This window comes from Pleurodeles waltl, chromosome 5 (genome assembly GCF_031143425.1).
Source record: "Pleurodeles waltl isolate 20211129_DDA chromosome 5, aPleWal1.hap1.20221129, whole genome shotgun sequence".
NCBI classification, from domain to species: domain Eukaryota; kingdom Metazoa; phylum Chordata; class Amphibia; order Caudata; family Salamandridae; genus Pleurodeles; species Pleurodeles waltl.
This window is the reverse complement of record NC_090444.1, coordinates 517,968,457-517,994,263: the sequence shown is the minus strand read 5'-3', so window position 1 is coordinate 517,994,263 and position 25,807 is coordinate 517,968,457. Positions and strand designations below refer to the sequence as shown.

Below are 25,807 nucleotides of genomic sequence, written 5' to 3'. Positions count from 1 at the left end.
TATACACATATATATATATATACATATACACACACACACAAGTTAATTACCTGTAATTGCAGTTATCCAGTATTGGTATCTTTCATAGATTCACCTGCTTGAATTATTCCCCGTTGTCGAAGTGGGAGTTCCACAGTACCTTAGGAAAGCAGTATGTAGGAATCATCATGGGCTATAATGGCAGGAGCCCTCAAACAAATAGCCTATTTATGTCTTTTTGAAAAATAGAACCAAACTTGACCTATGACCAATCAGGCGCGAACATACTCTAGAATATTCCCACGAGAGGCTCTTTCCCTCAGATTTTCGAGCACAAGAGTAAAGTATACACTGTAATGGAAGGTGATGGAGGGTGAATCTATGAAAGATACCAATACTGGATAACTGCAGTTACAGGTAACTTGTTTTCTTATCCAGTATTGGATCTTTTATAGATTCAATGCTTGAAGCAGAATAGCAAGCAGTACTTAAAGCAACTAGCATGACTCTTAGCGGATGGTGAGCCAAGACAAAAACAGTTAACATGAATAAATATAAGCAACAAAATAGGTATGCTTAAGCAGTATTTAACATAATATGCTCAATGTGATTAAAAATACTAGCGAAATTTTAAAACATGCATTTGTGAATACTTGGAAAAGGAACACAAGCAAGAACAAGCATCAGTCAGTAAAAAATTAACTTACATTAGGAAAGAGGCTCACCTTAATGAAATAGATGGTGCAACACAGCCTGTCCTACGGCCAAATCGCTGCACTGTTCTGTTTCCAGACAGAAGTGCTGTGTAATGGAATGAGTAGTCTTCCATGTTGCAGCTAAGCATATCTTGTCCAGAGAAATACCTGCAAAAATAGCAGCTGAGGTTGATATTGCACTTGTAGAGTGTGCTTTAGGTGGCCTGGTCAGAGGTTTGCCAGCTTTACAGTGGCACAGCTGTATGGTTCATGAAATCCACCATGCTATCGTCATCTTTGTTACTGCTGTTTCCTCATGGACTTGGCTATAAGAGACTAGCAGTTGATCTATCCTGCGGAAGTGTTTAGTGTGGTAAAGATAACAATTCAAACATTGTTTGATGTCCTGTGTGTGAAGAGTTCTTTTAGCTGGGGTAGACTGATTTGGAAAGAATGGCCACAATATGACTGGCTCGTTCAAATGGAAATGAGAAGGAACCTTCAGGATTTATCTTGGGTTTGTCCTGAGAAGGGCAAAGTCATCTGAGAAAAGTGTTCTTTAATCGTAAAAGCCTGTATGTGACCAACTCTCCTGGTAAAAGTGAGCAAAAGAAGAGTTGCAACCTTCCATGTGAGGAATTTCAGGTCAGCTTTGTGTATCAGTTCGAATCGAGATTCCATTATTTGAGCAAGAACAATGTTGAGATGCCATTCCGTAGCAGGTGGCCGCACAGGAAGGAAGGTGCAAAACAATCCTTTCATAAACTGCCTTATGAGTCTGGAGGAAGAGTGAAGCCATGTTTGCGGAACACCTGTATCTAGAGATTACAGTCAGGTGCACTTTACCAGAAGCATGGATGAGTCCGGACTTGGCCACTGAGAAGAGGTAAGGCATGATGTGTTCAGGAGAAGCCAGAAATGGGTGCAAGTTGTTTTGCTGGCACCAACTGCAGAATCTTCAGCACTTCAACCTGTAAGTCGTGTTCGTACTTTTGGACTGTGCTCTGGAAAGTATCACCCTACATTCATAGTCAATATTCATGTTCTGGAATTCATAGAACTCAGAAGCCATGCGTGCAACTGGAGACAGGCCGGTTCTGGGTGTAATATTTGCCCTTGGCTCCTCGTCAGTAGTGTCTGGGAAGTCAGATGGGTTTGATCACAGATAAGAGGATCAGCTCTGTGAACCAATGCTGTCTGGGCCACCTGGGGGCTATTAGGATGAGTGGGTGATGCTCCATTTTCATCTTGTTAAGAACCCTGGGGATCAACGGGAAGGGGAGAAATAAGTATGCAATGGTCTTGGATCTTTGCTTCGAAAGGGCATTCCCCCATGATTCTGGGAGAGGATATTGACTGATGTAGAAGGGATATTCTGCATTCTTGTTGGTAGTCAAGAGATTCAACACTGGTTGGCCCCACCACAAGAAGATCTTGTCCACCTCTTGTTGGTCCAGCTCCCATTTATGGCTCTGTCCTGCTGAGTGTGTCTGCAAGAGCATTGTTGACGCCAGGCAAGTGTTCTGCCCTCAGAGAAATCCTGTGTAACATGAGCCAAACCCAGAGAGCTCGAGCTTCTTGTGAAAGAGATAGAGATCTTGTTCCTCCCTGTTTTTTGATGTAATACATGCTGGTCATGTTGTCCGTGCGGACCAGCATGGATGAACCTGATATCTGTGGGAGAAAAGTTTGGAGTGTGAGAAAAAGTGCTTTTAACTCTTAGAGATTGATATGCATCTTTTTCTGATAGTTGGACCACTTTCCCTGGATGCACATGTCTTGAAAATGACCGCCCCAGCCCTCTAGAGAAGCGTCCGTTGTGATGATGAAGTCTGGAAATGGGGTAAGGAACGTCAACCGCTGAGAAATTTAATTGATGCGGGTCCACCACTGCAATGCTTCTACTATCCTTGGTGTAACATTTATCAAGTCCTCAAAGGACCCTTGAGACTGGACCCATTGATGTTGCAGTTCTTCCTGGGGTGGTCTAATCTTCAGCCGCCCTGGAGGTACTAAGTTTATTGACAAAGAAATCATCCCTAGGAGCAACTTCAAGAGTCTCACAGAAATTAGCTTCCTTTTGGATACGTTCAGAGCTAGATTGGATAACTTTTGCTGTTTTTTCTGCCAAAAGGTAAGCCTTGTTTTGGACTGTGGCAAGTTTTGTGCCCAGGAAAATGATTTTGTGTATTGGAATGGCAAATGACTTTTGGTGGTTTACAGTTAGCCGTAGACTGTAAAATAATGTAAGGCAGGCGTTGGTGGCTTGGGAAGCCTGCTGCAGAGTTCTCGCTTTTAGCAGCCAATCGTCTAAGTAGGGGAAAACTTGAAAACCTTGCTTGTGAAGTGCAGCCGCCACTGGTGCAAGACATTTTGTGAATATTCAAGGGCTGACTGAATGAGGGGAAAACTTTGAACCGATAATGGGTACTGGCTACAGTGAAGTAAAGGGTTTTGCAATGCCTCGGGTGAATGGGTATGTAAAAATAGACATCTTGGGGGTGGGGGCGGTTTCCTTCAATGCCTTGGTTGCTATAGGCTGCTGAGGGCGGTTGATGGTAGGCCTGGTGATATGGAGGCCTGTATTATGATTGCGGTTGGTGCTGACTCCATAATGGGGTATTGCCCTTACAGACTTTCAGGCTTGCTCCTTGAAATCGTGGTGGAATCAATCCATATGGGAGACAGATGTTGGCAAATGAGAACGAGTAGCAGCCCTATTCATCAAACTAGGAAACTCTTCGATATCCACAGGTGAAGAGTCCGAAGGATGAGGAAGGGGGTGATGGCGTAGGGGCTAAGTAACCATCCCACTCATCATTAGGGTGTTGAGGAGCAAGGATTTCTTCCTCTTCTCGCTCCTCGTCTGGGGAGGTATCATCCTCTCAGGGAGGCGCAGCTATAGAAGAAGATGGTATAAACCTAGGTGTCGCTGGATGCTGGAGAGGTAGGCTGCTGTGGTGGAGGCTGTTGTGGTTGGTCCAGAGTCAAATCCGGAATTCTTTGTTTGTAGTCCTGAAGCATGGCCTGAAGGACTTGAATCGGGGATGTAGGTAGCAGACCGTATTGTGTGGTTGAGAATATTGGAATGGCTCGTATTGTCTGCCATGAGGGGTATAATATGACTCATAGTCCTGCTGGTCATATTGGTCATCGTCATCTTGGTACTTGACGTGTAAGTCTGATGGACTGAGTGTATCCCTGAATGGTTCCTTATCCTCAGACTCTTCCCAGTCCAAGAGGTGGCTAGGTAGTAAGGTTGAAACTTTGCTAGGAGATGTGTTGTCAGGATGCAAAGTAGTCTTTGTGACTTTATTAATCCTGATTGTGGTGTGATGATCAGCAGAATCTGAAGAGGTGGCATCAACAGTGTATTGCAGCACTATCTCTTGTGAGGCAGATGACGATATCATCGGTGGCACCGTCGGGGTGTGGTCATCAACGAAGGATTTGTTGCTGGTGTCATCGATGATGATGGTCTCGTCAATGGTATCGTCATCAATGCTTTTGTCGATGATGCTTTTGTTGATGGTGGCTTTGTCGACGGATGGGATGCAGATGGTGGTGGAGTCTTCGTAGACGGTTCTGAAGGTATGGTCGTCGACAGCAGTTCCTTGTTTATTGGTGGTGATGTCAAATCCACAGTGGCACGTACCATTGTTGAGGAGATTGGTGTCTGTATGACCGTTGTATAAAGAAAGGTACACGGTTCCATAAGGCATCCAACCTATTCGGGGTGTAGTAGAGTAGGGCGTATGAAAGTCAGAGATCCAGAGGAGTATCAGGAGAGCCCTCAAGCACCCGCTGAGGTGACCTGTTTCATCATTGGGCAATCTCCACGCCAGACCGGTACTGCAATATCTGGCGGGCCGCCCCCCAATGGGAGTGGTACTCTACCGAAGGCAACTTGCCAGGTGAAGGTCTGGAATAAGAACGGACTATAGAAGTAAAAAGGAAGTGTATGTGAAGGAGAGTGAAGATAAAAATGGCTCTGAGCCTAAAACATCATTTTAATGTATCCGAAAAGGTTCAGGCCAAGATTAAAAACATTAAGAGTACTGGCGGGAATAATGTCCTGCTATGCTCTATAAAGAAGGAAGGGTAGTATACCTAATCCTATCTATCGTCTGGTCAACATGTTTTGCGTCTCTTTGGGTCAAAAAATGATCCCACGACGCTTCGTTGTCCACAATGTTAATGACGATGATGGCCTCATCAACGAGACGGTGGTGACAGTGAATGTAGTGGTCTTTGTTGACAGCATCGTCAATGGTGGTGTTGTCATCAGGAACTTCAGTGATGCTTTTCTTGATGTTGATGGTTCACAGGAAGGAGAGCAATGCAAAGTCTCCTTTTTCATTAAATATGGAGTGGATGGCTGCAAGGAGGCTGACCCTGTGGAGACCAGGTGAATTTTCTACTTTGAAGGGTGTTTATGATGAGTTTTAGCAGCCTTTCTGTTCTTCTCTGAATGCCCCTGGTCAAATGATCTTGACCTCTTTTGGGGTTTTGAAGCCATGTCACTGTCCTCACCTGAAGTGCTGGACTATGCCTGTAGCCATAAGAGAAGCCTCTTCCTTCCCTGTCCTTCAGAGTTTTAGAGGAGAAGGTGCGACAGATTTTGCAGTCCTTCACTTGATGTCTAGGGTAATAGGCAGTACAGGCAATCCTTGTGAGGGTCATCGATGGAGCATTTTCTTGCCACAAGATTTGCTGGGATGAAAAAGGCCTTATTTTTAGAAGTATCTGACATATTTGGTTGTAGAAAGTAGCTTTGAAAGGGCAAAAAAAACAGAGGAGAGCTCAGGGAGACTCCCTTCAAACAACGTGCAGTAGAAAATCTGAGGGAAAGAGCCTCTTTTGGGAGTATTCTAGAGGGTGCTGGCGCCTGATTGGTTATAGGCCAAGTTTGGTTCTTTTTCCAAAAAGACATAGATAAGCTATTTGATTGAGGGCTACTGCCATTATAGCCTTTGGTGATTCCTACATACTGCTTTCTTAAGGTACCTTGGGGGCTCCCACTTTGACAACAGGGAATGATTCAAGCATGTGAATCTATGAAAGATCCAATAATTGACACACCCACATATATATATATATATATATATATATATATATATATCTCTCTATATATTTATATGGGTTCACTTACCTGATATATTCTTACCTTGCATTGTAAAGGCATATGTGGTAAAGGTATATGCATGGTAAAGGGTTGTGTGGTACAGGCAAAGCATGATAAAGGCATTGTGTTGTAATGTTGTAATGGATGTGAGGTAATGTCATACAACTGTTTCAACAGACACTTATGTTTCTTTAAAAAGCAATGGCGAAGACACAAAAGGTGGAATGGATTTTCCCTAGGACTCACATACAGTTGGCATTAACATACACTTGATGGACACATTTATGTCATGCATTACCCAGTATTGAAGGAACTAAATGCTCCTGGATTTTATCGTGTTCATAGCTTTCTGCAATGTGCAATGAATGTGATCACATCTTGAACTGACCGTGACAAAAATCTTGCAATATCGTCTGTCAAGGATAGGACGCCGAGAAGGTCCTTTAAGTTACTTTCTTGATTGCCGGGTGAATGAGCAACTCTTCCCAGTAACCACAGTGCCACCCTGGACTTAACAGCTCATTTGACAGATGTCAAGCGTTTCAGAAGGAAAAGATCCAAGAGTAAAAACAATACCGCCCCGCAACCTTACAGTTCTTAATGAAGTAAAGAATAAATAGATTAGTGAGGCACCAAGCTGTCTCCGACACCATGGAATAAGACGAGGGTTTGGAAACCTATCACGTAAGCCAGGACTCATTACTACCCCAGGCGAGTCCTTCACGGAAGGAACAGTGGACAGCTCTAGCCTTAATGCAGAATTTAACAAACGTTGCTTTTTGTTGCAGTGATTGCTTTGTTAAACCAAACTGTAAGCTAAGCTGTGGTTGTTTTTGTGACTTCGTGTAATAAAAACACTGTTTTAAATAAAGCACACAGCAATATCTAGTCAGACGTAAAAACAACACCTAACTCCTCAGGTTCATATGAAAGAAAAGAGATATTTATTTTTCCTAAATGTCTTTGATTATGCTGTTGGCTGGGTAGCTTAGAATACATTTAAAACATTTTTTTAGCTGATGATACCTAATGCTACCACGTGCGTCTGCCAATACACAAAGATAGGTATACGTAGGCAATGCAGTCAGAGTTTTACCAATATACCATAAACGCTTTTGTACTCTCCTCTTGCAAAACCCAATCATATTTGCAAGTATTTCCCACTAGTTTACTATATTTATTGAATGTGTAAAGACCATTATCGGTCTGCGAAAGAACAACTGCTATACCTCAAAGGGATCTGTAACGTTGGCATACTTTAATACTGGGTTAGGTGTGTCTAATAATTGTAGTAGCTAGTTTACAGCTGAATCCAAATATGAGCTTAAATCAAAAGTATTTAGGATAAACAGTAAGGGGGGTGTTTGCACATCCTTGCTTCAGCCACAGGTAGTATACATTTTCAAGGAGGTAGCTGGACTCGCCACCAGTCTAACCTGAACCCAGGTATTATCATAAAGAGACAACATAGAACTCAATAAAACGGAAGGGATGCCCCAGAAAAAGAGATTACTCCATATTGTGTTATACAGACACCATCAAATGCCACTAGGAGGCAAATATTTGCACACGGCTAATATGTGTCTTTATGAACCAGCATCATGCTGCCAACAATACAGTCAATCATGTCAAGTGGAATCAGATTATTTCCATCTGGTCACTTCTCTAGGTTGGCAAGCAGGCAACCATAGGAGTTATAGAATAATTGTTTAGAACCAATGTCCTCACCTTTTAGGTCTGGCTTGAGATCATACCTGTTGCCGGCCTTATGTAATTCACAGAAAAAGGTATTTAAGGAGGGCTACTTATAGATGGCTTTAGCTCCGCCTATGTTGATTTTCTTGAGTGTAGTATTTGATTGGGCAGAAAGTGTGTGCTTCCACAGGAAAAAGCGCAAGTTTTGTCTTGTGGAAAGCTTATGTTCAACACAACAGGATTCGGTTGATTATGGTGACAAACCAATGATCAAGGCTATAGGCCTGGTCTGTGATTAAGAAAATGCATGCCAAAGACAGTTTGTCTGACGTTTATTGTGAAAAGCATATTAAAGCCAGTTGACATTTAAAGATGCATTTTTTAACACTGGTACAGTACCATCTATAGCTAGTTATTGTGATAAATGGAATTCACAAGATCATTGTAGTAAGCAAAGGTTTTGATGTTGAATACCACACCCCTTTGGTAATGGCGACAAGACAGCGATAAAGACCATAAGCCTGATGGGTTCTTAGGCAAATGTTTCAAATTACATATCTTTGATCCGTTCATTTTTTAAAAGATATGAAATAACAGTAGGCTTCACTTATTGTGCCAGGTATTGGGATAAATGGAGTCTCAGATATGTATAAGAGGCAAGGGTTTTTGCACTGCTCACCCCGTCTGACAAACCCTAGGGTAGAATAAATGCAATTTGGTAATCCTTGTTAACCCTTTTTAGAAGAGGCTGTATAATGCTTGCCAACATTTTAAGACAGTATGCCTGATAGTTGCCTTGAAAGAAAGCTTAAAGTGCAATAAAAGAGAAGTGAGTTTGTCGTAGTGTCAAGCCAATGATAAAGGCTATAGGCCTAACTAATCCATTATCAAAAATTATGTCGGGGACCATTGGTCTGATCTGTTTTGTTTTTTTAGGAAAAGCTATGGGAAAGGTAGTAGGCTTGTCATATTTATGTGAAAAACATGTTAAAGCCAAGAGGTCTTGAAGGGTGGATTGTTATGTGTTAAAGCATACAGAGAGATATTTAGTTATATTGAATCTCACAGTTTACCGCAGTTGGCAATGGTGTTAGTGTTGTTTACTCCACTGACAAACCATGTAGGTAAAAGATTTGCACTGTTAGAACACTTAGTAGGCCCTAGTAAGAAGGCGCATTGAGATGGACTGCAATTTGCCTGATGACATATGCTCGTCCCTCCTAAAGATGAGTGTGCTTCACTGCCAGGGATGGTGAGGCAGTCTTTCAATTTTTCCATTTCTGTTTTTATAGGCACTGTTTAATTCCTTTCCTTCTGCTTTAGCGTTTTTTTTGGGGTTACTTGTTGTAGAGCGCTGTGCAGCTCTCCGTGCAATGCTAATGATCCGCTTGCTTGCCACTTCAACTCCTTTACGTCACATCTTGGCCGCTGCTTCTAAATCGGGCGGACATCTTAGAATACATTGTCCACAATGTTTCCGCGTTTTAGACTTACAAGATGTACTCCATGTTTAGAACAATTTTGTCAGTTATTTTGGATTTGTATTGCAAAGATAGACTACACACAATACTGTTCCAGGATGGCCGTCCAGTTCATGTTTCCCAAGGGGTTATCCTGGATTGGCACTGTACATGGTGTGTTAATGCTCGAGTGCTCCAGGGTGGCCAACACAGTGCTTCTCAACATGGCAGTCGTGTTTGATCTTTAAACCCTTGGATGCTAAGAATGTGCTGGAAATGTTGTTAGCACAACCTCTGAGGTGTTAAGGACCTGTTCAGCACGTCCTGGCTCTGGGGGCTCCTTTCTGAAATCTCTCTTCGAGCTGAGGGGGAAGAGCTTCCCTCTTTTTTAATTTATTTTTTAGTGTTGATTAGCTCACATGCTGTTATGACATCATCACTGTATAAATGAAAGTAGAAGGAGCTGTTCAGCTCCTTTTACTGTGATCAGTGTCCAGGATAAGCCCCCACCCAAGCCCTGGCGGGCATCAATCAGGACACTAGAGATGCCACTGCGAAGGGGAAAATGTCCCTCTAGTGGATACCTTCTTGAAGTTCACTGCAGGAGGGTGCTACCCAAGCAGGGATCCATCACTAGACACCAGGGAGGCTGAAGTAACCACGCAAGCTGGAGAAACCACGCAAGTGCTACAGCCCAACACATTTCAGGCTTTCTGCCCCCCAGGGGAGGGTGACTGGGGTGTTTACCCTAGAGCCAAGGAATATATTTTTATTGAAACAAATAGGGTGAGGGGAGATTGTTGTGGTTTATCCAAAATCTGTCTTCCCCGGGGAAAGAAAGCCCACAAGAGAGCAGTGATTATATTCAAATAAAGGGGTGGGGCAGTCTGTATAGGCATTGAGCCTGACACACTCTCCTAAAGGGCCCAACAGTCAATATTCTCCTATGGGGGAATGTTAGGGGGTACTCCTAATCTGACCACCCGCACGTGAGGGTAGAAAGCACACTCGAAACAAAGGATTCTTTATAATAAAAATTTTTTAAAAAAGAGAGAATGGGGCAGGGCAGAAACCCACAGGTATAAGGCCTAACCTTTGCCGCTAAAGGGGGCACAGTCTTTCTACTTTCCTTGGGTCAGATTGCACAGTTTTCCCCAAATCTGCCCTCCGACCCCAATTGTTTTTTTATTTCTTTTTTAAATTGGTATGGGTACCAGCCCTTCAGCCGTGACAGTCTTTCTACCAACCCTGGGGCCTAGAGCGTTCCCATGGCAAGCAAAGGGAAATTTGGATTCATTTGAGTGTATTTTTGACATGTGGGGTAGAAGAAAGGGGGGGAAATCCCAATTTCCTCTCAGTTGCGATGTTGCATGGCTGTACTATTCGCCCTCTGGGTCGGCTGGGAACTCTACCAACTCTGGGTATTTCCGAAAGCTTCAGACCCAGAGGAATCCAGAGCAATGTAGCTAGCGTGGACACCAAGATATTTTCTTTCACTTGATGCCATACAAACATCAAATTATAGGTCAAAGGCGATTTTTTCACCTATTTATGTAACAGAAAACTCTGGCTCTTCCAGCCAATGAGCAAAGTCTTACCATACTGCATTCCCACACGTCTCCTGACTGAAATGCCACCTCCTATGGATGGGGGGACCCAACGTATCATTGGAGCGGCCGAAAACTGTAACCATGTAAAGGCCTCATTGACTTCATAGAGTCCAAATTTTGACAGGTCCCTGCCACAGCGATACACCCAGCCACAGAAGTGCACTACCCTTTTTGTTTCAAGAAGTGTGAGAATGCTAAATGGTAGGAATTGTATGGATCCCCATAGATTCCGAAATTTTCCCACACAAAAATATGAGAACATGTATTTTTCACCATAGTTTGATGTTTGTAGGGCAGTGGGATAAACAAAAAACATAGTTGTGTCCATGCAAGTCTCACCACCCTCTGCTCCCCCGCTGGCTAGTTTTAAAAAATGTATGAATTTTCTAGATTTCTCTAGATGCCCGAGTCCAGATATCACCACTACCCATATTGGCGGAATGGATCAATTTGCGAGGTAGAATTTTTTGACATCTCACTCCTTGTGCTCTGGGGCCTTCCCTGTCACCACCAATAGGCCCAGCCACACAAGTGGTGTACTACTTTTAGCAGGAAAAAAGCAGGAACAGTGGGCGGCAGGAATTTTATGAAGCTATGCATATTTCAGGGACGTTTCCTCACAGAAATGTGAGGAAAATAAGTGTTTTTCACCAACATTTGATGTTTGCTGGACTTTCTGGGTAAGAAGATATAGCGGGATCCATGCAGGTCACACCACCTTGGACTCCACTATGTGTCTAGTTTTAAGGAATGTCTACGTTTGGTATGTTCCCTTGGTTGTTGTCAGAGTGACACCCAAATAATGCAGCTATCCATAATACAAGAATGGGGCTATTTGCAAGGCAAATTTGTGATGTTCTAATATCACATCTCAGGGTCTTTCCTGTCATAGGCAGTAGGTTCAGCCACACAAGTGGGGTACCATTTGTATCAGGAGAAATGTGGAAACCGAGAATAGTAGACAATTTGCAATTATCAATTTAACTTATGTCAATTTTTGGCTTCCAAATTCCGGTCAATGTACCAAATGCTTTCTAAATCACATAATATGGGTAACTCCAAATTCAGAGTTGCACAAATAACCAAAATTCCTAATCCCAGTATCTTGCTCACATTAAAAAAAAATATAGGTGCCCTATTTACCTATTTTTCATTCATTGTGTTTTACCTCATGAATTGATGCAGGGTTGGCACACAAAGAAAATCATGAACTGCAACTTAGGTGTTGGCTTTTGGCATCACTTATATTTTGGACAACCAACAAATACTATATATCCCTGCGGCCAGAAGAGTCTGTCTGAAATAAGGACATGTTTATTTTGTACATCAACGATTGGGTCAAAAAATTACAGATGAAAATGTGGTCACCTATTTCTATTTTTTCCTACTTATCTTCATAATTGTTTGGTTTTAACAATTAGTTTTCTTGGGAAAACCATGAGGAATCTACACAAAGGACCATGTGCTTAATTCCCAATTTGGTCTACTTTTCGGAAATGCTTCCGCTTTGACACATGAGTTTCACACCTGTTTCTACCACAAATTGTAAGCAGGTAGAAAGAAAAGAAAATAAGAATTGATGCTGCCTATTCCTGAAATAAGGGAATGGGTAAATACATACAGCAAACCTCATGTTGATGCTCTTTCAACCTTGTGTTAAAAAAAAGTTATGAAAGCTTACAAAAGAACCGCACTAAGCTTCAAAAAGAGGGCTCAGCACTCAGTGGGTTGTGGGGGGCAGGCTAGAGTGAAAAGGCTTAGCATCCAAATGTCTACAACATTGAAATATGTACAATATCGTTACAAGATAACAATCCATTGCAGCATATATTTTTGCATTGTATTGGCATCACATGATCGCCTTGTTTTTTATCTAGTTTTATTCTTTTTGCATATGCTTGTTGAGTTTCGGTTTGTGTATTGTATTGTATTGTGGATTGGTAAGTAAATGAATGGAAGAATCAGTTAGTCAGTGGGAGAAGAAATGGACGCATTAGTGCAAGAATGGTTGACAGAGTGCATGTAAAACGAGGACTTATTGAGTGCCAAAACGCACCAATCACTGAAGAGGCAAATTCAAATTTAAGTGAGACCTATGAGCACTGCCAATGCTTTTTAAACAGTGGACACAGGAATGAGTATTTCCACGTCTCAAATAATGCCAGTTTGTAAACATGAATAAAATAATGAGTCACTCAATAAGACCAGGAATCTGTGTCCATCTGTAGACACCTATAACAGGTGACAGCTACCCTGAAAGGAATAAGTATTGTTTCCCAGAGAGTACACGGAGTATGCATGATTATTTCTGCCCCGTCTGCAAGATATTGCAGTCAGTTTGTAAACTGCCAGCATCGATTTAAAAAACAAAAGAAAAAAAAAATCTTCCACTGTCTCTATGTATACTCCATTTTATCTCCTGACCATATCTTTATTTTTTTTAAGTATTTTCTTTGGTAAAATATTGTCTTTTTATAGAATGATGAGGAAGGAACCCTACTGGACTGTCTCTGTGGGCCATTTCCAAAAGAGAGCTTCGCACAGACTCCTAGTACATTGTCAAGGATCTTGCATTGTAGCTGAAGAACAAAGCACAACATGAAAGAAAAGGACATCAAAATCATTTGACACAAGATGGTCCTACTATCATACAACACTTTTATTCAGTGTTCTTCGTATGGTAATCAAAACCATGCTTCTTTAGTATGCATATCACTTACCCAAATACACTATATGGAGAACCCATTCTACGTAAGAAAGAACTTACCTCATAATCTCGACGGTGCAGTCAACAGCAAATTCTTCTTTTGCAACAAGAAGTTGCAGGAACAAACTGTTCAAGGGCTGAAAAAGCACAAATTACATGTATGTATAAGCTCACCGATGAAAAGGATATGAAGTAATGTAATGTACAGTTTAATTTGTTTGCATGATGAAAGGTCTGTATTCATCTAAAACCTTCATATAGCATTTCTAGGTTTCCGTTTTCTTAAGCAAATGAACCATTTTGGTCCATTCAGAGACTTTTAAGGAGGGAGCTGCAAAATCAACTAGTTCAACATCAGGGTCAAAACAGTTCTTTAGCATTTGCACTATGTAAGTTTACCCTTTTTTTTTAAGTGTGTAATTAGGGTTTTCTATTGGAAATAAAACCTTTTACCATTAGTATGTGCCAGCAATCAAAACAAACAGTGTAAAAGTGGTTTCAGTCTAAAATGCACTTACGTGCAACATGGAGAAAAAACAAGATCAGGCACATTAAATACAGAAATAACATCCTTGATAGCTTCGCTCAATTAACTGTGTGGTACAAAAGTGCTTTACACATGGAGAACCAGAAAGATTTCTTTAAGGCTTTTCACAGTAGACCTGTATAAACAAATAGCCGACAGGCTCTGGCCTAATGGAAGCAGCCCCCATGCTGATGCAGAACTGACTCCTGTGAGTTCCCTCATTTTTTATAAGAGCCCATATGACAGTATGCGTAGCCGAGGTTCTGGCCCCAGAAGATGTAAATGATGTGTCCCTGAGAGTTCCATAATTATGTACCCTATTTAATCTGTATGTTATATGATGCTTTTAAGTTAAATAATTAGAGTTTGACTATCCATCACAATGCCATTTTTGAAGTACTGCGAGTCCAGCCTGTGAAAAGTTAATGATCTATGTAGTGCTAATTGTTTCATACTGATGTGAGCCTTGATGAAGGTTTTCCATCTACAGCAAGAGTTTTCCAGATGAGTTCATAAGCACAGTCCTGTGATCGAGCACTTGAGAACTACGAGCTCACAAATCGAGTGCAGAGGAGGCAGCAATATATCTGTCCGCATAGTGCTTGCTTAACAACATCATACGTGTGGTGAAGACTATTTTTTCTTCACCGTACTAAGGGCCTCATAACAAGTGCCCCTGTAATTCTGTTGGGTCCAGTAACCCGAGTCATCGGTCCCACCACAATTATAAGATCCACAAGAACACTGCGAATATGGTGCCTTTAACCCAGAGAGTTCCGAAAGAATGGGTAATTGCTAGGGGAATCTAGTATGGTATTCCCAGTTCTCTTTACTTATAATTTCTCTTTTGAGAGCACTGTCAGGGTGTATACCTCATAAACCCCTAGTAGTTCCTACCCCTTTGCTACAAATACCAAACAGGAACTCCAGTTTAGAGGGATAAATGCCTATGCATCAGAAAATCTAAACGCTTGATTCAGTAGTGTCATTGGTGGGTAACCATTAGTTACCCGAGCTGTTCCAGGACTTCCAGTGCCACCTACCCATCCCCCTATTGAGTTAAGTGTTACAGAGGTACTTAGTAATTGTCTATTAATCATGAGAAGTGGAGGCCTCGGTGCACAAGGAATGGCAGTAGAACTCCTGTTTAAAAGAGCAATCAAGAGTAAGGAAGTAAATTGCTGCTTGGACAATGAGGAGGTCTTAACATGATTAAAACCTACCGGCTTCAAAATCACCTTTCCCACAGAAATCTGTAGTGGAACATTATCCATAACTACCTCACCCAGATAACCACATCAATTGAATGTACCCTTCTAAAACTAAATGACGACCCTGGTGCTGATGTTATCCACAACAGGCACCTCTTGTCGTTTACAATGCTGGTGCATACTTTGCCAGGGTACCAAACATGCAAGAGTGACCCAACGAGTCTACAGTGTGCTCCAAGTCTGCTTGGGTGCTTCAATTGAGTTAAGACACTACGGAACTGTAACGAGGGACATGTCACTTACACCTCAAGGAAAGCAGATGCAAACAGAGTATTCCGGCACATCATCCAAGGCCAGCCACCAGGTATCTTCATTATTCCTGTGCTTCACAGCACTGTATCATGTATGCTCTTCGTGATCAGGTTCTCACACTTTTCAAATGAATCCATGTGGGACTACTAACTCTCATAGTTTCCTAACCACACCAATTTCTTCAGTTAACTAATTTCTCCATGATCGCACATTTCACACTGCCCATGGCACACCTTGTTTTGATGAAATTGTCCATGTAGTGAATTAAACTACTTCCATACAAATATAATACTTGAAAAGAGAAACCATTTTGTGTGGGTTAAATACAATTACATTCATGTGTGTTAGATGAGGACTGTTTTTGAAGCATACTACAGAGAAATGTTTTGAGTAACTCTGACAGAACCATAACTAACGAAGGTTCTGAGGAACACAGGGTAACGCTATAATGTGTATACTTATAGCAGGTGCATACCTGCGAGGGTTTTGAGCATCCATGATCATTGATGTAGAGAGCGCTTGAGTACCTCCGGGAGTAGTTGTGGGCACCTTCTAAATAATGTCAGAGAAGGAAACCCTATCCAATAATGAATATTATATAAATAAATTTTTCCAAGGCCCTAAGCTGCAGCTTTTCCGAGCTCGACTCCCACTCCCATTAAGAACAGTCTGCAAGAGAAACTTCAGAAGCTTGAACACTTAGGAAAAAAAAAAACTTAATAATAACCCAGCTGTATGGACATTAATTGACCAAACACTTACAGTCAAAGGTAATTTTGGTAGGGATACAGGTGAAAAATGAGCCAGCCATCTTTATAGATGACCTGAAATTCAGGAAACTCTTTAGTTTTGTAGCAAACAACTGTTCACAGCAATGGATAGTGCTGGGGGTAGGCAAGGCACTTAAATATGTTCGTAGAAAACCATTGAGATTGCAGATTTAAAATAAAAAATACTAGACGATGAGGCATTACCAAATACGAAAGTGGCATTTAAGAAATTGAAAACGATGGTAGAGGATGTCAGAGTGTTTCTGCAAAAAAAAAAAATGGACAATTAGCAAGCGAAATCAGATCCTGTCATAAGACCAATACTTACCTATTTCTTAAGGAAGACTATTACCAGCAACATCATCAGGGGTCTCACATGTTTAGAAGTAAACAATCCCTGTGCAAGTGTATTACATTCTCAGAATTTTTTCTATCTATTGGCTCTGACACTACTTGCACAAAACCAAGTACCAGTACTTTTACTCACCAATCAGGTCAACAATACACTGATCACCAGAAAAGTTTTTTTTTTTTTTTTAAAAGGAGGGTGGATGGCGGTCCGATAGAGGCAGAAATCCGAGCAGAGGACGCAACAGGGGTGAGAGACAGATCAAGCACCAGTATCACTGATGGTAGAATTGGGTAGGGAGCCTGAGAGCAATCCCATTGTCCATCTGTCCAAGTAAAACCCTAGCCCAGGGGAGATGAAAATATTGGGAAAAGTTATTTTATTTCTCCCAATAAATACCGCTAACAAGTTTAACATTACCAAGTGAACTTCATCAATTTTTCAGAAAGATCAGATTGAAACATTATTTTAATAAAGTTCCTTATGAGGCAAAATGGGATGCCACCGGATTGAGCCCTCCCTCTAACTTTACACCTCCTTCACATTTGATGTCACACAGAATCTTGGCTTTTGAGGAGGTAGTTCTAAGTGAGGCGTCAGACTAAAAAAAACAGAACAGACAATATCATGTAAAACACTAGAGATCAGACCAGGGCACCTACCTACATACTCTCTGGGCATATCCACACATTCAGATTTATTGATCCAACATCCTAAAAGAGCTCTGGGAGATACTAAAAGTAAAGCTTCCAGAAGACCCTCGATATGTGTTGTTGGGTATACCTACGGATGTGGACATACCGCGTCCCAAGCTTCTCGTTAGCAACCTAGGTCTGGAAGTGGCCAAGAGAGACATGGCAAACACTGCCCCAGCAGACCCCCCCACCCCCAAGACACCTACACTGAGTGAATGAAGGACAGGAATGGATCTTTATATCATGGCAGAAAAAGTAACATGCCAAGCCAGAGGCTGCCTGAGGACATTTCTAAAGATTTGGGGTCCCTGGAAGGTATACCACAGCATATAAGAGGCAGGGGAAAGGGACAATGGACAGACTTCTTAATGTCTATATTACCACTGGACCGGAGGGGTTGAAGCCACAGCTCCCCTGGCGACAAAGCATCAAGTTCATTTGTCAGACAGCTGTGTTATGCGTACATGACCAACCTAAGTAATGATACTTTATTCCATTGCTATTGCTGCCTACACCCGATGGGGCATGTTTATGTGTTTAATTAAAATGCAAATAAATATAAATTATATATATATATATATATAATTCTTTTTTAAGTATATCATTAGCAATGATGATATTCTGGCTTTAGACCCTATCAGAAATAACATCACACTTGCAGCTTAAATAGCAGACAAAGAGGGATCAATAGTCATACAAGACATTAACGATTATAAAAATGAGATTACACCAGTTGGTAATACGTGAACATTATGCTAGGATAAGGATTAATCCCACACAGGACGTTAGACAATTTATCAAGTGTATAACTGAGAAAGAGGAAACAGAAGGGTACATTAGTGACCAGGAATATGACCAAGAGTATGCATACCTAAATAAAAAAATACCCCTGAAGGCCAACAATATACACTTTACCCAAAATACAGAAGACAATGGATAACCCCTAGGACAAACTATAGTATCTTGTTGTGGCTTCTATTAGAACCACTCTGTAAATATGTGGATGTATTCATCAAACCATTTGTTGAAGAAAGCGTAGCATACATTAGGAATATGATGGACATTATCAGTCTTATTGAGGATTATCATTTTTTGTAGGACAAACAACTATTGGTTAATATGGACATCACGTCCATAAATACTCATATCCCACAAATGGTGCACTCAAAGTCATAAGAGCGACTTTGGAAACCAGGGATAGACCACTACGAGAATCCACTGACTTTACTGCAGAATTACCGGACAGTGCCATAACCAAAAATTTTATTGTTCACCAGAACTAGTATTATCATCAATCCATAGCAGTGGCTATGGCACAGGTTTTGCTCTGGATCTCGCAAAACTGTTTATGTTTTATGATCAATTATGAGCCGACACATATCTGCCAGGAGTCCAGTCCCTGCTTAAAAAAACATTACTCTTTGGAGTAGGTATATGGACGATGTATTGATTATATAGAGTGGGGATGAAAGCACAATAGAAACCTTCTTAAACTGGGTAAACAACATACTGGCTGATATTCAATGTAATATGGCAGACAGCAGGAAGGAAATCAATCTACCATCAAGGCCATGGATAATAAGCTTACCACGACTATTTACCATAAATCCATGGAACGAAATACACTCCTAAGGTAGAGGAGTCATCAACCAAGAAGTCTGAGGGATAATCCGCCCTATGGACAATTCTTGAGAACAAGAATACATTGTTACTATAGGACAGGTTATTTCAGGGAATCAGACATTCTCATTGGAAAGCTGCTTGACAGGTAGTTAATTAAGCGGGTAAGAAAGAGGTCCAGATATTGCCCCAGAGAAGACCTGTTAAAACCAAAGAAACACAGGGTCGATAACAACAACAGGATTGTATATGTTACTTGCTTTTGCCCCTGCACCAATGGCACAAAGAAAGTAATCCTTAGACATTGAGGTTTGCTTAAAGATGAGGTCTACACACTGGATAAACCATTATTTCCCTTCAAGAGAGGATGTAATGTCAGAGACTGTGTGTTAAGGTCCTTATTACCTACTCCAGAACAACCTGAAATACGTACACACCTAGATTTGCCTCATATTGGACAAAGAATACGTGGGACACTACAAGTGTAGTACATGCAAGGCCTGTGAACTTACACAGAAAGTTAAGGAATTTATACACAATAAAAAAGTTCACCCTTAAGGGGTTTACCAGTTGTAATAGTGTACATGCTATCTTTATGCTTAGGTGCCCTTGCAACTTGGTATGTGTAAGAAAAACCAAGACAGAAGGCAAAATCCAGAAGCACTGTAGACGCAAATAAAAAATGCAGGGAGCACCCGTAGTCAAACATTTTAAGAACACCAGACATCAGGATGGAGACAGCAGATGGTTTATTCATCAAAAAGTCACTTTGAATCTTGGGCGTGGGGACCTTCAAGCCTCATTCAACCTAAAGGAATGCAAATGGATACACTGACAAATGATTATGAGGAGATTAACAGAGAAGTGGCTCAGTTTGATGGGGGTTGAGTTCCCTAATTCCAAGTGAAAGTGAGTGAAATTATATGTACACTACACAAGCGATCACTTCCTATTGGCACAAGCATATTCCACACAGTGCACGAAGCACCTGGCTTTATTGAAATTTTGTCTATGTAGTAAATTGAACTACTGCCAAACAAATATGCTACTTGAAAAGAGAAACCTTTTTTTGTATGCTTGAAATACAATTACATCAATTAATGTGTTTAGGTGGGGACTGTTTTTGAATTATAGTACCTGTAAACAGACAAACAATGGTTTAAGTAATTCTGAAAGACCCATACATTCGTTATGTACTGTAATTAACCCAGATTCTGAGAAACACAGGGTAACCCCATACTGTATTGTGTAGCTTCACTCCATCAATGGCAACCAGGTAGAAAAATCATCAGTCACATAAGATATCCCTGGCACCTGTGCCATGTTGTAGCTAGAGATTCCTATTTCATTGTAACTGAAATATATCCTCCGACAGGACAATCTCTAACATGAGATGATGTTGTTTAAGTTTCCTCTCTCAAGTTCCTGGATTCTGGTTTGTGCATTGGTGCGAGAATAGCTCTGCGGTCAGAGCAAGCAAGCAGCAGAGCACCCACGTCCACTCCTGCACTTGGCTTTATTGTTCTGCTTGGTCTTGTGTTGCATCAGTGGCGGCTCCTTTGCTATGGCAGAGAAGCGTCACCCCCCACCAGCAGCAGTAGCTGCAAACCTTTTACAACAAAACGATAATAAACTATGTTTGTTACCGTTTTGTAGTAAAAGGGGCAGGGCATAAGGGATGACAGCCATGGAGGGGAGTGCACAGAGCACTCCCCCTCAACGCACATAAAAGTTTGGCCGGCCAAACACACATGCGCACTGTGCTCCATCCAGCCCGGCACTGTGCTGCTGGGCTGGAGAGAGCAGGCACAGGCTTCCAGTCTGCCTGGGAGCACCCTGGCTGGGCGCTCCTAGAGAATCCTAATGCTGCTCTGAGCAGTGTCAGAATTGGCCGCAGGGCAGGCTGGGAGCCTGTGCCTGCCTGCTGAGGAGACGGAGCAGAGGTACATTATTCATTTATTTTATTTCTTTTAAGTTTATTAATATCCCCCCCCATCCCCTGTAACCTTGGCAAGCTGCAACTGTGTTGCATGTTCGTTAAGTAACCCATACTACAAATGATCCTCATCCTTGGTTACGCAAGTCAGTAGAAATTTATAGTTTCTTACGTTCTGATCTCACACATTTGTAATTTAGCTTGTCTCTCACGATTTGCACAGTAAACCGGCAATTGCGGGAACTGTTAGATCTATTTTCCACCCTCAGAAGACTCACAAGGTGGAGAAAACCAGTGTCTTAATAGGAAACGTGGAGGCCACACCATCTTAAGAATCAGGAGAGACAGTAACAGCAAGAAAAAGTATTGTTTTGGTCGAATGAATTTTTCTATCAGGAAGCAACCAAAGAAATCCAAAGGTTTCTAAGAATGGACAGCAACATAAGTGTGAGTTCACAAAATAAGGATAGGGAGGCGACAAGTATGTGCACAAGACAAGACGACAATATGTTTCAATGAGAAGAACAAAGCAGTAACATGCACTGTACAAAATCCTGCACTGCAGAGCAGCCGAAGGAGAGCATATAGGAAATGTCTCTCCAAAGGAAAAATTAGAGTGAAGGGAGAAAGTTTATGCTATTTCCTTAAGAATACAGCTACATTTGTAATCGGTTACTTGAAAAGTGCCTTTCTTAAACCTAAACTTGAAACACAAAAATGCAGATGTTACATATATACAAATTTAAATAAATGGTTTTGAGCACTGGAATACCTTTTTCAAAAGGGAAGAGTTTACATTTCGTGTCTTTTGCATGGTGTGGGAAAGGGACACGTGACCTTCATCTGGGCAGGCATGCATGGCCGCGTTACCCTCAGACACCGGTAGACAGAACGCAGAGGAACAAAGGAGGCATAACGAATTAGAAGTTTAAAATCAATTGTCCTGTTGGCACAGCAGCAGTGTATACAGCAGGCACCTCTTTTACCAGGCCCTTGAATGGGTAAGTAAGGCACGCACAAGGACATAAACAACGCTGATATGAACGGTACTCACCAGCTCCAAAAAATGGAGTGGGAGTTTACAAGTTAACAAGAGATTCACCAGGGAACTGCTGCTGAGACAGACTGCATCGCGCTCTGACTCCAAGGTCAGGTACATCCCTGGCTGTTGGTACACAGCTTCTGAGAAGGCAGTCAGAGGGAGGTAGGAGATTATATATATATATATACACACACATACATACAATAATAATAATAACTGGCATAGCTTGACGAATCTTCGTGACATTTTCAAAACTTAGACTTCAGTCGGTTCAGCTGCTGTGTTCAAAGTTTCGGGGTGATCAGTAAAGAGGGGGTCCAAGAAAAAGAGGGGCCCAAAACGTGTTTTCTGCATGCATTTTTCCCCATAGGGATTTTGAACAAGACTGCAGCCCGAACCACTGGATGGGATTACACCACATTTGGCATAAAGCTAGCTCTTGTTCCAGAAAGTGTGCTTTTTGTGATTTGTTGTAAATCTGTTCAGCAGTTTGAGGTATTAGATTTAAAAAAATATATAGATTTATAGGGACATGCATTCTCAGCAGATCCTGGGGGAAAGCAAGGCCCTGATTGGCTTGCCATGAACTGAGAGAAACGTTGCGGCCACCATTTTGTTTGTTGCATCGTCCTGGGGGTGGGAAAAGAAGAGTGCAAAAACACATAAGCCATCAAACCCCAAAGTGGTCCCTCATGGCCCAAAATTCCCCTTTTGTCTCATCTGCAGATCCACACAAAAATTGGGGAGGGGAAAAAAACAACCCACTGCATCCAACCTCATGCTGCACATTGCCGAAGGCTGTGCACTGTTTGGGTGCATGCAGGAGGGTTGACGGCCGGGCCTAGCCATAGGCCAGACACTGCGGCGCTGGTTATGTTTATGTGTGTGCATGCTAAAAAAAAAAAAAACAACGTTTACAGGGACGTTTTAATTAGGTTCTGAATTTACTCTTACAAAACCATAGAAATTCAGCAGTTGTAGCTATGGTTAACTCAAGTAACTATAACTCGTGTCCTAGGGTAGGTATAACTCACGCATTCGCCATGCACAGTTTTTTACTCCACATTTTACATCATTGATAATTCCTTCTATGGCATCATTGATATTATCACTGCAACATTTGCAATACAATTATTGATGATAAAAATGTGCATAGTGGAGGCACGAGTTATAGTTATCTTAGGGCGTGAGTTATAGTTACTTGAGTTAACCATAACTATAACTGCTGAATTTCTATGGTTTTGTGCGAGTAAATTCAGAACCTAACCATAATGACCCTGTAACCTTTGTTTTCCTACGTGTGTGTATATATATATATATATATATATATATATATATATATATATTCACACACACAAACACACCTTTCTCATCAATAATTTTATTGCAAATGTTGCAGTGATATTATCAATGATGTCATAGAAGATGACTGAGGTAGTATGTGGGGTAAGTGCCACTGCATGGCGAAGGCACAAGTTATCGTTACCTTTAGGCACAAGTTATGGTTACTTGAGATAACTAACTATAATTGCTGAATTTCAATGGTTTTGTGTGTATAAATTGTAAACCTGACTATAACCTTTGTTTTTTTAATGAATTTCTAAGGTTTTTAAAAATTCGATTTCCTACCTATAATGCCCCTGTAACCTTTTTTTTCTGTGAATTTCTAAGGTTTTTTTTAACTGAAGTGGAGGAATGGCCACAGGGCCTGGAAGTGGCTCAACCCCGCATGCAGCCAACCCCACGCCATTCAAGCCCTTGGGCTGTGTGCAGAGGGAGGCCAAAGGGCCCGGCCTGCGTCCAGGCCCTGCAGCCAATATCCCCATGCAGCAAATCCCACAAAAAGGGGGCGTGGGGCACGCAGCCCCCCGCCTTCTACTCTGTGCTACTTTCTGGCCCCAGGGACCCACTTTCCCTGAGACTGCCCATATTAAGAAGAGGAAGGGGAAACACAGCCCTCCTCCTCTGGCCAATATTGGCCCTGGGGTCCCCATCCCCCAGGGCCTGACCAGTAAATGCTGGGTGCCCTGGAGCCCACCTAGGGCACCTACTGCATATTAAAAAGAGTGATGGGGGCATGCAGCCCTATTGGCCCAGGGACCCCATCGCGGGTCCCATTTAATTAATAATGGGACGGTGCACATGGCCTCCCCTGGCTGATTTTGGCCCCAGGGACCCAATCTTCCGGGGCCTGGCCTTATTCTGTAAGGGGAGGGGGGCATGCAGCTATCCTCCCACGGCAAATATTGGCCCTGGGGATCCCATCCCCTGAGGCCTAGCTACTTAATTGGGGAGGAGGGGCATGCAGCCCCCCTTCTGTGTTGATTTTGGTTCTGGGAACTACATCTCCCAGGGTCCTGCGGACAGGAGCAATTTTTTTCATCTGTTTCCCTGCCTGCTTCAGTATGGGCAGGATAACAGATGAAGTCTGCTCCCAGTGGGCAGGAGCATTTTATATGCTAAGCAGCCTCCAGCCCTCTACTATAATTTGGCCATGCGGCAGGGGATGGCCACCCCGGGCTGACTTGGGAGGAAGGGCTGCGCAGCCCATATCCTCGTTTATGAAATAAGCCAGGTCCCGGTAGATAGGGTCCCCAGGTCTGAAATCATACTGGGAGGAGGATTCATGTGCCCCGATCCCCCTTAAATTGAAAGGTATTTCCTCCCAAGACCTGGCCCACTGCGGATGGCAAAGAAATGCAAGCACGGGCAACTGCGCTTGCTTTTTTTTTTTGTCCAGTTTGTTCGATAGCCACAAATCTCCTGCGGTTTCCCAACAAAATTGAAAAAAAAAAAATGTTTTTGGCCCCTTTATATAAGAGCCCACCAAAAGGCCGAGGGGGTCAGGGTATTCCTACTCTGTCCCCTTCTTTTTTCACCTTTTTTCATGGGACTCGGACGAGTTTGACTTCCAAGATGGCTGCCAACACCTCCTGTTTGAAGGTGCAGCAGCCAGTCAGATCTCATTTTGAGACCTTTTAGATCTGCAGACCCTCCACATCCCTTGATAGCTATACATTGCTTTTCTTTAATAACTCAAAAACTACTGAATAGATTTACACCAAATTGCAAAAAGCACTCTTTCTGGACAAAGATCAAGCTTTCTGGCAAATTTGGTGTAATTCTGTTCAGTGGTTCGGGCTGTAGTACTGATCAAAATCCCTATAGGAAACTGCATGGTGAAAACGCATTTTGATACAGCCCTTTTTCCTGGTCCTTGTTTGACGAATCACCCTGAAACTTTCAATACAGCAGTTGAAGTGAGTGGCAAACTAGTTTTGAAGATTTTGTGAACATTCGTCAAACTGCACCAAAGTTAAAGTTATTAGCAAAACAAAAAAAATGCTTTGTCTATGGAAACTAAATCCTAACTATAACTACCTGATGGTGACCACCAGTAGGATATATATGTGTGTGTGTATATATATATATATATATATATATATATATATATAGAGAGAGAGAGAGAGAGAGAGAGAAATATAGCTATATCTATAGATATATTTCTTTTCCGCTCCAATTGTGAGCTCCCAAACGCTTGAACCACTTCACGGATGAGTGCAATGGCTAGGGGAGGGCGCCAGACAAAAAAATGTAATGTTACAACAGACAGAGTAATAGCGTTCACACAGGGGATGTGGAGATAAGATGTTTAATACCACACCACACTAGATGCGTTTTTGTCCCTGGGCCTTGATCAAACAAGTCTAGTGTGGTGCGATATTAAGCATAATTTCTGGACCTCCTCTGTGTGAGCGATGTTACTCTGTTCCTGTTCTAACATTGGTATATATATATATATATATATATATATATATACACATATATACACACACACACACACACACAGACACACTAACATGATTATATTAATTACACTAAATACTCTCAGACATCATTAAAAAAAAAATTATATATATATATACACGCACATAAATTATACTGTGTAATCCAGTTTTCCAACTCAAACATTTTTCCCGCTGTACCTTAAGAGTAAGTTGATTGGTAGATCCTCCTTCTTTGCCACTGCCAAATAATGGAATTCCATGACTCTTCACTTGAAGTCCTTTAGTCA

The 25,807-nt window shown here is 41.8% G+C and overlaps 1 protein-coding gene across 3 annotated transcripts in view; it reads right to left on the bottom strand.

The window, feature by feature from the left end:
• The window catches only part of CFAP61 (cilia and flagella associated protein 61), a 1,725,308-nt gene that overhangs the window by 1,585,847 nt on the left and 113,654 nt on the right, over positions 1–25,807 (bottom strand). For all 3 annotated transcript variants that reach the window (XM_069234340.1, XM_069234338.1, XM_069234339.1), the window contains exon 4: positions 13,332–13,408. In XM_069234340.1, coding sequence (XP_069090441.1) covers positions 13,332–13,408 — 77 coding nt within the window. The remainder of the gene's footprint in view (positions 1–13,331; positions 13,409–25,807) is intronic.